A 13121-nucleotide genomic window follows, 5' to 3' on the forward strand; every position below is an offset into this window, starting at 1 on the left:
TGGAATAAGATTTACTGAGTGCAATGATTGGGACTGTGTCTTATGAATGACCAACCACTTCAGGTACAAAAAGCAAGACTGCCACTAACTATAAATTAAGACCGCAAGAAGGAGGCAATAGGGGTCCAACAGAAGTATCTATGTGCAGGGACCATTACTATAGACTAGGTCCAATAAACTACAGTATATAGATAGAAAGCCCAAGAACAATAAGAATAAGAACAAAAAACAAGTATAATACCAACAATAATAACAAAAATAAAAATATGAAGAGGGAAAGTTTCCCAAATAATTACAACAAACCATAGCAGGGAACAAAATACAATGCACCTACTGAAAACCAAGAGATTAGATCACATAATTTTAGAGCCAATAACAATAGAGAAATTGCGATTACACTCAACTTTTAATATCAACACAATTGAATGGGGCTCAAACGATGGAGATAATGTTAGCTCGCCACTTGTAATCTAGTCCTAAATTTGTACTTTATCAATATGATAATAATATACTGTTGTTCGTTAGGATAATACAGACAGTCCCCTTTAGCAGTTGTAGCTTAAAATTATTCTACAAATGTGAAAACAAGTTACAATTGATTTACACTATTTAACTGATAGAATGCTGACAGATGAGTGATTATTATTTACCTGCTAGTTCTTTGTTCAGTTTATAAATGTCAGTAAAATTCTGACTACAATTATGTAACATGCAGATTATATTTATAACATAAAGCAAATGCTACAGTGTTGAGAATATTAATTGCCTCCTAAGAATCAGAAGAAGCCCTGCACTGACTTATTATAAAGAAATATATTTATTTCTGCAATTTAACAAATAAACACACAGGTCAGGTGAATTCTGAGCCAAAGCTAATTTTCCTAAATTCTAGAGTTGATGTGAGTCATTCAACTTAGTCTGACTGTAAAATGCTGCCCTTTCATATGGCTCTCTCTGTATTTTCCTATATCACTAATAGACAACTGCAGGGAGCTGTCCGTAAACTGGTGGTGCTGAAATCTGACAACTCTAACCATAAACTGTGTAGTCACTAAATACTGATGCTCCCAGCTTTATATTAGTTATTAACAATACAACTATTATATTCAGAAGCCCAAATTCAAAATCATTAGTGTATCAATTTGAAATTATTGTATGGCACTAATTTTCATTATTTGCTTTCTTTTCAAAGGCATTTAAACCATAATAAGAGCTGCTATCTGAATTAGAAAAACAAAAACAAAGTAGGAAACCTTATGTCTGCAAAATGTACTTAAAGAAACAAAAAATCTACAAGAAACAAGCGTGTAACAGGATTTGCAACATAATTTGGTTATTTTCACAGACCTTGATAAAAACACACGATCCTGGTTCTATTTGTATATTTTTCTCTTTTTATGATTATATATCATTTTTATCTTTAAAGGGACAGTAAACACCTTAGTATTTTAAATACTGTATAAAATGTTTAGTTATGTGCAATTAAACAACTTTGCAGTATACTTTCATTACTTATTATCTCAAAAAATTGCAGACATGAGGCGGAGCTATCAGCAGTACAGAGTAGACGCCATTACATAGAGCTCCTAAAGTATTCCCATAAAAGATAGCGAAAACCTCTACTAAATAAGAAGTGTGGTCGCCACAGACCAGTGGTATACTTTAAGTTCCAGTGCTTCACCGGACATTGAAGTCTGAGACCATTCCGGTCCTGCAGGTGCCGCTGAAAGAACAGACCCAGTCCAAGCGGCCTTTCTGCCTGCTGTGGACAGCGCAACTACGGGGACACACAACTCTGGCAGGCACACTGTATTCCTAGCACTACATCACCTGCAAGCTGCATCATTAGCTCCGGAGGGTCGGGGATCCGCTCCGGAGCTCCGCTAGACACTGGCTGTTGAAGGCGGTGTTGCAGCACGGACGGCGCCTCAGCTGAGATACTGAGCTGGAACTGCTGCCTGAGGCTGGGAATTGTGAGTAACGGCTAACGGAGCCCTGACAGTCTGTGTATGGCCCACAAGCAGTCACACCTAAACATTCATATAGCCTTATTACTGGCCTTCACAGTCATCAGGGCTTAGTTGGACACATAGCTGGGTATTCTGGCAGTGGCGCGAATCGCCATCTTTGGCGCCTCTTTCCCCCTGTGTTCAGCTAACTGCCGTGCCTGAACTGACCTCACATAACTCCCACTGACTTATAGATTCACTGCTCTCCAGACGTGGGGAGGGATCTCTCCCAGGCTTGCAGAAGAGATTGCAGTTAAGGAGGCCTGATAGCTTCATAAACACTTATTAACTTACATGTGAATCTCCATGCTACTCCCAGAAAAATGGAATCTGCATTTCATGAGGAGGTCCATAAATGACATTGCCATTGCATATAACTGTGGTGCAAGCTAGAGTTTCAAACACCTTTTTATATTCTGTGAATGGGGTATATTAATGAATGAATAAAGAACTTGTCAGCCACTGAGTATATATATTGCGCCCAGGTTTTCCTGCTCATCATATCTAACTGTGCAGTACATAATCATAAACCTAGGAGCTCCCCCAGTCTGGTGCACAAAGGAAACCCATTTTTTTTTTTCTCTTTTTTTGCTGTGAGTAATTGATAAAAGCCTGAGGATCAGTTGAACTGCAAGAATTATTCACCACATATCTGGCTGGCTTGCACCTGTGTAGTTGTACAAATAGCCACTACTGCATACATTCTTTCCTCTATCCTGCTGCACGCAGTTACAGCTGGCCATAGCCTATTCCCTTTCTCTGCCCTGGTTAAGTGGAGACAAATCCCCTATCTGCAACTTAGACCATCATTGGATGGGCACTCTATCCATTAACCCTTAAAGTCTGGAGACTTAGTCTAACTGTTTGGATGCCTCTGTTCATCAAATAAATGTGAGTGTCTCTCTTCATATATACCTTTTACTCACCTGACCTGCAAAGGGAACCAAAGTGTCTCTCCTCCCCTTTCCCGCTCCCTGTTCTAGAGCGGGTCATATCCCCCCTCCTTTTCCCGGCTGGGTCCAGTGGTGACAATATCCCTGAGGAGAGACACACCTCCAGGACTAATAACCACTAAAGTACATTCTTAACTATACTAGGGTTCCATGTTGATCATGCCATATCTATAAACCAAGATTAGATCAGCCCACTATCTAACCCACACTACTGACTTTTAATCCTCAGGAGAAAACTTGTGGGCTAGACTAATTGATATCTAGGTGGTAACAGGGGACCCAGCTGATCTTCCTCTCTAACTTGCTGCAAGGCACCTACACCTGGCTGGTACTAGAGAAGCGTCGGATACAACTGCTGATGCTCTTCTATGTTTCGCAGATCATAAGCCTGCACAATCTTTATTTCAAGACTTTTTTACTTAACTACATTATGGCAGGTTAACTGGCCTGGCACCCTCTCCCTGCCGGCGTGATCTTACTGTGAATACCACCAAAGTATTTCCACTAATCCCCACAGGCTTGCTCTCCTGGGCTGGGAGGTCTAGGACCTTGCCTAAACTGTCAGAATGTCACAGCAAGCGAAGAGAAAGCAGAAATCAAGTCAATCTTCAAAGCACACGGTTAGAGACCACTTTCTACCTATCAGAGATAACCATCCTGGTTTTTCGGACCATGAAAGATCGATTTCTCCCGCTCCGTCTGAGGAAAGGCCTGCTTTGAGATACTCTCCACCAGCACGCTCACAAAGCGACATGCTCACAGTAGACTCTATGAAACACCTTCTGGACAGGCAAAGTCAGTCCTTTGATAAGAGATTTGATAAGCTGGAAAAGTCTTTTGAGGATCTTAGAAAGGACATTAATGCGGTCAATGAGCGTACGGATATCATTGAAAGAAAACAAGAGGATTTATTGGTGGACCACACCAACTGGGTAAGCTACACACAAAATCTGTCTGATCAGGTGTCTTCCCTGGAGGCAAAGCTGGCAGATCTAGAGGACCGCTCTCGGTGGAACAATGTGAGGATTAGGGGCATCCCTGAATCTGTCGGCCCCCAGGATCTGGAAAAATATGCTCAGGCCTTGTTTCAAGCGGTATTGGGGTCTCCAGGAGGTGAGGATGCTAGAATTGACCGCATTCATAGAACGGCCAGACCCAGAAACCTCCCAATGGACAAGCCTCGAGACACAATTGCTCGCTTGCATTATTACACCTATAAAGAAAAGATCCTACGAGCATCAGTGAGGCAGCCTCACCTTTCGGATCAATTTAAAGATGTCTCGCTCTATCCGGATCTGTCGGCTCATACGCTCCAACAAAGAAGATCCTTTCAGGAGATCACCAAAACATTGAGACTTCATCAGATCCGATAACGCTGGGGGTTCCCCACAAGGTTAATTATCACTAAAGATGGATCCCAGCACACTGCCCTATCCCCCAGACAAGCTCAAGAATTATTGAGAGGCTGGGATCTACCGGCTGGGGATGAGGAACCTCCAGGCAGGCCCCCACGCCCAGGTCCCCCACTGAGGGCTGGAGCCCCAGCCTGGGAACCTGAAGGATAAGTTTCTGTCCGCTGACATTTTCCCTCCAGTTTGGCACACCCCTGGACTACTTATGGTGGGCAAGTAAGAACCCACCTCTTACTGAATCCGTCATCAGCTGAAGGATGGTAACGTATGATGTATGATAAAGACATTCACTATGCTATATATTACAGACTCAAGTTGGTTATTCAGTTCTTGTTCATCATTTATTGTTAGTTATGTCATTCCAAATTTTATGCTTTGTCCTTCTAACCTTGGCCTTCCTGTTTAATATGAGCTGTGCTCTGTTCCTTAATTTACTTGAAATCATGAAAGCTCAACCCAGCCTGCATCTAGTTAATGTAATTTAATTGTTAAGAATGCTCCCCATCACCCACTTATTTGTTTAACCAGCATGTTATATTTAGCTAACGAAATGCTATGTTTACCTTCTGAAGCTTTATTTTTGTAACATGGTTCACATGGTGGCTGTCAATAATCGGGACGCATTGGAGGCGGAGGGTCGCACGGCCTTTCTTGCTGCTTCATTGGCTTCTTCTTGGCCCATGGCTGTACCGTTTTTTGACATCCTACCATGGTACCCAGAGGCTATACTTTACATGTGCTGGGTCCAAAACTAGTCCTGTAATAGTACCGGTCACTTTAAAGGGAGTGATGTTGCACTTTAATTCATGAGAGCACATTCCAGCCTGATTCTAGCCAGCAGGCTTTACACATCAAGATTCTTGCCCATTGTTCACTTCCCTGCTTAGTTGAATTATTATACTCAATCAACCAGATGCTATGTCTGTATCACAATGTTTATTCATTGTACCACGGCCTACATGGTGGTTGTCGATTGCCGGGGCACGTTGGAGCCGGGGGCCTCTCAGACTCTCCTATTGCCCTGTCAGTATTTTCCTGACCCACTACTGTGCCGTTTTTTGACATCTCACCATGGCGCTTAGAGGCTGTAGTTTAAATGTGCTGGACCCACTGTTGGTTCTGCAAGAGTATTGGCTGCTTTGAAGGCAGGGTGGGATGCTGTTTGGGGTTTATTGCTAGCTTCTAGAATGTTCAGGCTTTACTCTCTACAAAGGGGTTAAAATGTGATATTTCTTCCGCTGGGTAGCCACCTTGGTCAGGACGAGCTGTTCAGTACTCACGTTAAGTTGCATAATATCCACCTGCCCCCACTACTATCCATGGCATGGATATGGACGCTAGCGCCCACTTCATAAGTTAACTACTCTATCAATAATGGCGTTCATCCCCTTAGAAATTGAGGGCTGTTGATCTTCACACAGACCGCTACCTTTAGCCTAAAACAGTATATACCCCAACCGCGTAAAAGGTGGCTTTCGCTACCCTTGTTTTGGGTCACTTGAGTAATGGCCTATAGCTTTGACATGGCGTGCTACATGTGCTACACCTCTTGACTACCCTCACCTTACCTCATGTAGCCTGAAATACTATGTCTCCCATCCCTATCAGGCACTAGGTGCCTTGCTTACCCAAAATGACTGATGCTTGACCTTTCTAAGGTGGAAATTTTTTTGTCTAGATTCTGCATAGTTTAATGTTGCATGGTTAAAGTTGTTCACAGTTCTCTATCTGTTTTATTGTTCATTTTTTTAATATGCCGGCAGCGGAGGGGGCCGCTGCCTTTGCTCCTCTCCGTATTCTCCGCCCCCCCCACTCATTTTTGTGCAGTCAGGGATAACCTGTTATCCTCTGCACCATACTTTTTTGGCAGAGTTGTGTAGTCTCTGCCCAGTCCGAGGAGCTATTCCAGTGTTTTATCTTTCCCTTCCCCCCCTTTTTTTTTTTTTTTTCTTTCCTCTCTCTCTTCTTTTCCTCTCTCTCTATCCCCCCCCTCCCCTCTCCACCCTCTTCCCTGCTCCTTAGCCTTCTTATCTATCTTCCCTCCCTATCCCTCCCCCCATCCCCATACAGATATGAAAATAGGCACACTCAACGTAAGGGGTCTTAACTCCCCCACTAAACGGAGCCTTCTTCTCCGCTTTCTATCGACGCATCAGTTAGGAGTGGTTTTTCTTCAAGAAACTCATTGGGTAGAGGCTAGAGCAGCCGTGTTTAAACTACCCTGTTTGTATATCTTCAACATTTCGCAAAAAGGCTAGGGGAGTATCAATACTAGTAGGTAGACATCTTTCCTACGACCCTGTCAGTGTAGAGGTTGACCCAGTAGGGAATTATGTTATTATCATCGCCCGCATAAATAATGTTTTGTGTACCCTTGTAGCACTGTATTCTCCCAATATTAATCAAACCAGTTTTCTCCGGAAGCTCCTAAACAAGGTGGATAGACTCAAGCAGGGTCATGTGTTTATTGGGGGAGATTGTAACCTGGTCTGGGACCCTAGCAGGGACAGAAAATCGAAAAACAAAAAACCCTCCACGCAAGGAGAGGAGCATCACTCAAAACATTTTAGAAACCTAATATCTCAATACACTCTACAAGATGTTTGGAGAGCTCTGCATCCCGATGACACCGACTACACTTTTTATTCGGCCTCTTCCCAGTCCTTTTCAAGATTAGACTACTTCTTTTGTTACTCATGGTCCTTAGGGGAGATTACCGGAGCGTCCATTATGCCCTGTGTCTGGTCGGACCATGACGCGGTTATATTGGAGGTCGCTCTCACACACTCGGGCGGTTCCAGATGTTCCTGGAGATTGCCAGACTATCTACTTTCTGACTCTCGGATCCCTGCCTGGGAGAAGGAAATAGAGCATTTCCTGCATATAAATGACAGGGAGGGCATCTCTCCTCTAACTTTGTGGGCGTCACTTAAAGCCTACATGAGAGGCCTATTTATCCAGCAGACTGGTCAAGACAAGAGAGCTAGTGGAGCCTCGCTGGCCCAACTATACTGTGACTATGCTACTCTAAGAGACCAGCTGAAGAAGGGAAGACCTAGTGCCCTAGTCTCCAGACTACAAATAGTTAAAAAGCAAATAGCGCAACTGGAATTACAAAACGTACAGCGATCTCTCTCTGTTCTTAAACAGAAATATTACCATAAAGGTGATAAGGCTGATAGACTGCTGGCGCATAAGCTCAGGCAGAGATCCCTCCTAAATAAGATACCATACATAAGGAAGAGTGAGCACAGGCTTTACGCTCCGACGGACATAGGTGAGGCCTTTGCTGAATATTATAGTCAGCTATATCAGATCCCAGATCAGGACCATTCTCAATACGCCCCTAAGTTGAGTATCGCCGAATTTCTATCAACATTACAACTGCCACATGTCCCTGAAAAACACATAGACTCCTTATCCGCAACTATCACCATGACAGAAGTTTGCTCTATTGTTAAGGGCCTTAAACTACACAAATCCCCGGGCCCAGATGGATATGGCGCCCTCTTTTACAAGAGGTTTCTAACCCTTTTTGCCCCCCTTCTGACTAGAGTTTTTAATGCGGCTGCAGGATCGGGAGGTTTTCCTCGGGAGTTCCTGGAAGCTTCCATTGTCACCATCCCTAAGCCAGGAAAAGATCTTACCCTTTGTGAAGGCTATCGGCCAATCTCTCTCATAAACGGGGATGTGAAGATATATGCGAAGATATTGGCGACAAGGCTTAATCAAGTTCTCCCTTGTCTGATTCATCCGGACCAGGTGGGATTCACCCCTGGGCGCCAAGGTGCCGATAACACTAGAAGACTTCTGAATATTTTTTCTGAAGTAGCATCACTCGAAATCCCATTGGTAACCCTATCTCTAGATGCTGAAAAGGCATTTGATAGGGTCCGATGGGATTACATGACGGAGGTGCTCCGGGCTTTTCATATCCCCGACAAATTTATTTCTGCAGTCATGGCACTATACACATGCCCAACCGCGAAGGTGCGTGGATTGGGGTTTGTTTCTAGACCTTTCGATATCAAAAATGGCACCAGACAGGGCTGCCCCATGTCACCATTACTCTTTACCCTGATTATCAAACCCCTAGCCTGCCGGCTCAGGGCCTCACCGACTATCCAAAGCCTAATGCTCTATGACACCCCCCATTCATTGGTGCTTTTTGCTGACGACCTCACAGTGTTTCTCTCGGAACCGGAGGACTCCCTTCCGGAGTTATTTAAGCTCCTGGCGGAGTTCTCAGCAGTGTCTTACTACAAACTGAACTACACCAAAACAGAGGCGTATGCTATAGGGCTGGAAGCTCATAGACTGGAGCTCCTGAGGGTACGGTACCCTTTTAAATGGTCCACGGATAGTTTGAGACACCTGGGAATAGAGTTGTCCCACGACCTCAAAATCATTATAAAGAAAAACTATGAATCTCTCCTACAGGAGTTTAGGAAGACCGCATCAAACTGGACTGGACTGGAGGTGTCATGGACTGGCCGAATTGTTGCCTTAAAAATGATGTTGCTCCCTAAACTGACATATTTCTTTCGTTGTCTACCGGTGGCAGTTCCTGCCTACCTACTCAATCACTTCCAGTCAGTTTTTACCAGGTTTATTTGGAGAGGTCATCCTCCCAGAATCTCCCTATCCCAACTACAGAAGCCGAAAGAATGTGGGGGTCTTTCAGTCCCAAATATAACCCACTATTACAAGGGGGCCATGTTGTCGCACATCACAGCCTGGGGAGTGAGACCTAATACCTCACAGTGGTATCAGATTGAGCATGCATCATTACCTGCGGGAATTGATCTGGCTGACCTAATTTGGATCCCTGATCCCTGAGCTTCTCCTAGACTCTCCCCAATTTGTAAAACCAGGGGCCGTGAAGGACTGGGAGAGGGACCTGGGAGTGGTGCATCGGGATGCAGTTTGGCAACGAGCCCTCCGAGATGCAAATATTGCAGTCCGCTGCTCGAACCTTTTCGAACTATACATAAAATTAACTTTGCGCTGGCATTGGGTCCCAACTAGGTTACATAGGGTGTTCCCCCTTAGAAGAGCAGATTGTTGGAGGGGGTGTGGGCAGAGGGGTACCCACCTCCATGTGTGGTGGGACTGCCCCAAATTGAGTACTTTCTGGGCCTCTGTTGCGGATTTGCTTCGCCGCCTCCGGTTGGTACAACACCTAATCGGAGATGTTGCGCTCTTTCACCTGGGGCTCCACACACTCCAAAAACCCTCTAGAATCCTATGTGTCATTATTTTACTAACGGCCAAACTAATCATAGCCAGACACTGGACTAGGGACTCTCCTTTAACTTTGACTCCGGTTCTAGAAACACTTGACTACCTACAAAAGATGGAAGATTACTCTTTGATAGCGGAGGCACGCTCTGACTTTTACTACTCAGTCTGGTGCCCATGGGATGAGTTTCAGAGAACTACCCATAATTGGAAGACAGAAACCCCAAAACCCATAGCATGTACACAATCCCGTGGCGAAAAGGTAGTTCCTCTAAATGCCACGCAACAGACCCCCACTTAAGCCCCCCTTATCTACTCACCTTTCCCCTCACCCTTCTCCTCCCTTGCCTACTTCTCCCTTCTCATACTTGCCCCCCCCCCTTTTTTTTTTTTTTTTTTTTTTTTTCCTTTTCTCTCTCCCTCTTCCCTCCTTCTTCCATAAATGATGGTTCATGGTGATGCTCCTCGGACCCTACTACCGGTAAAATTTACTATTTGTTTACGGTATAAGCAAAAATATATATATATTTTTTTTATATTTTTTTCCCTTCTTTTTCTTTCGTGACTTCTTAGTTTCATAAACAATATACCATTGTACACTTGAAGACATTTATCTTGTCTTCCTGCGTATACCTAATAATTCTATTTGTACACTCTGAAATGTAAACTTGTTCCCAAGTATACTCTCTACTCTATTTTTAGGATAATGGTTATGATGTTCAACTACTGATTGTACAACTGTGCCTTAAACTTTCTCATGGAGATATTGATCCCATAGTTGGATCTACTATGCATAGAGGTCAATGTGAATTTAATATTAACAAAAATGAGGCGTTTGAGACTGTTCATACATATCAGCCTGTTTATAATGTTGTGTTTAATCTCTCACTACTTTGTTAGTCCTGTATGTAACTGTAACACACTTTTGTTTGACTGATATGTATTGTTTGAGATATTGGTTTTCACCTCAATAAAAATAAATCTTTTAAAATGTTAAAAGAAAAAAAAGGAAAAGAAAAAAAAAAAAAAAAAAATTGAAGACATGTCAAGGCTAAGCCTGTTGCATATCATTTCCTAATTCAATTTTACAGGTAACAACTGCAAAACAATTCTCTTTATACTAACATATTGATCATGGTTAGCCTTGACAGATGCGGATTCAATTTTAGATTGTCTCTTTCAATTAAGGCAAATAGTGAGGGGAATTTTGCTAATACTAAAGAATTGCAGCAAACAACGTTTTAGTGTTTTAAAAATGTTTAGACTTATATGATAGGTTATTCTATACAAACTTAATAAACAGATAAAGATTCAGAACACAAGTAACTGTAATATCTTCAGAATTCTGCAGGACAACATGAAAAACGAAATCATATCTCTATGACAAATAACAATATATTTTTTATCTTTTACCAAAGGAAATATCCCAAGTACAACTGTAAAAAACAACACATCACTAACAGAATTCTTCCTAGTGTCATTTTTCGCTACCACAAACAACCAAGCTGTAGTATGTACAGCAGTTTTTATCATGTATCTGCTGGCTGTGCTTAGTAACCTAATGATTATTACAGCTGTGTGCCTGGTGTCTCAACTTCACACACCAATGTATTTCTTCCTGTGCAATCTGTCAGTTGAAGACATTATGTACGTCTCTACAGTTTTGCCAAAACTACTGGTCACCACTCTCACCGGAGATACCAGCATTTCTTTGTCAAGCTGTGTTTTACAGATGTTTTTATTTGCATTATGTGTTGTTGCAGAATTTTTCTTACTGACTTCCATGGCTTATGATCGCTATGTGGCTATATGTATTCCTCTGCATTATATACTCATTATGAACAAAATTGTGTGTATCCTTTTAGCCTTTTCCTCCTGGTCTCTTGGAACCATTGCATCATTAATTTTTACTTTGATGGTGACTAACTTGATATTCTGTGATGTACAAGACATTAACCATTTCTTTTGTGATCCCCAAACTGTGATAAAGATCTCTTGCAGTGACACAACAAACATTATATTAGCTACAAGTATTGCTGGTGTGTTAGTGGGATTTTGTCCTTTTGTACTCATCATAACCTCCTATATCTACATCATCTCGACCATCCTGAAGATTCAGACCTCAGGTGGAAGAAGTAAGATGTTCTCCAGCTGTTCCTCACATCTCATGGTTGTCATTTTATTTTATGGGACCTCTCTAAGTATGACCATGAAACCAAAGTCTGAAAATTCACAGAAACTAGATATAATTCTCTCCTTACTGTACATTGCTGTGGTTCCAGTGTTAAATCCACTAGTCTACAGCTTAAGAAATAGAGAGGTTATGAGAGCCATGGAAAAATGCTTCACAAAAATCATTACATTTTAGAATAATGTCACATTTTTTAATATATTTTTATTGAGGTTAATACAAATTAACAACACATGTAATACACACAACAGAATCAGGAAAAAATACTTATAAAAAAGTTAAATATTCTGAATGTAGTGCCTATAATCCTCAATTTGTTGAAACAGAGAAGAAGACACACATTACCTAATTACTATAATAAAATGTCATTCATATTCCTTTTATAAACAAAGAAAAAATCATTTACATCTATTATCAATATAGCTGAATATAAATTCAGACTGCAAATAAAATACTTAAAGGGACACTCAAGTCAAAATTAAACTGTCATGATTCAGACAGAGCAGTAATTTAAAACAACTTTCCAATTTATTGCAATTAACAAAATGAGCACAATCTTTTTATGTTTACATTTATTAAGACGCATTTGTTGATTATGCAAATCAACTTAATTTACTGGGGCGTTTTTAAGCAGAAAAATATCCATCAATTACGCATTCTGAAAGATTCATAAAAAACAAATATTGTAATGCTGCACACATCTAGTAACATAATGCTGCACACATCTAGTAACATAATGCTGCACATGTCTAGTAACATAATGCTGCACACATCTAGTAACATAATGCTGCACATGTCTAGTAACATAATGCTGCACATGTCTAGTAACATAATGCTGCACACATCTAGTAACATAATGCTGCACATGTCTAGTAACATAATGTTGCACATGTCTAGTAACATAATGCTGCACACATCTAGTAACATAATGCTGCACACATCTAGTAACATAATGCTGCACATGTCTAGTAACATAATGCTGCACACATCTAGTAACATAATGCTGCACACATCTAGTAACATAATGCTGCACACATCTAGTAACATAATGCTGCACACATCTAGTAACATAATGCTGCACATGTCTAGTAACATAATGTTGCACATGTCTAGTAACATAATGTTGCACATGTCTAGTAACATAATGCTGCACACATTTAGTAACATAATGCTGCACATGTCTAGTAACATAATGTTGCACATGTCTAGTAACATAATGCAGCACACATCTAGTAACATAATGCTGCACACATCTAGTAACATAATGCTGCACATGTGTAGTAACATAATGTTGCACATGTCTAGTAACATAATG

General features: G+C 41.7%; 1 protein-coding gene across 1 annotated transcript; it reads left to right on the forward strand.

Annotated features, from left to right (window-relative positions):
* The first annotated feature begins 11146 nt into the window (after window positions 1–11146).
* Window positions 11147–11983, forward strand: LOC128636725 (olfactory receptor 1G1-like). Its single transcript, XM_053689709.1, has one exon. It carries the CDS (start codon window positions 11147–11149, stop codon window positions 11981–11983), a length of 837 nt encoding a protein of 278 aa, XP_053545684.1.
* Window positions 11984–13121: the final 1138 nt, after the last annotated feature.

This window comes from Bombina bombina, chromosome 7 (genome assembly GCF_027579735.1).
Source record: "Bombina bombina isolate aBomBom1 chromosome 7, aBomBom1.pri, whole genome shotgun sequence".
Lineage (NCBI taxonomy): Eukaryota > Metazoa > Chordata > Amphibia > Anura > Bombinatoridae > Bombina > Bombina bombina.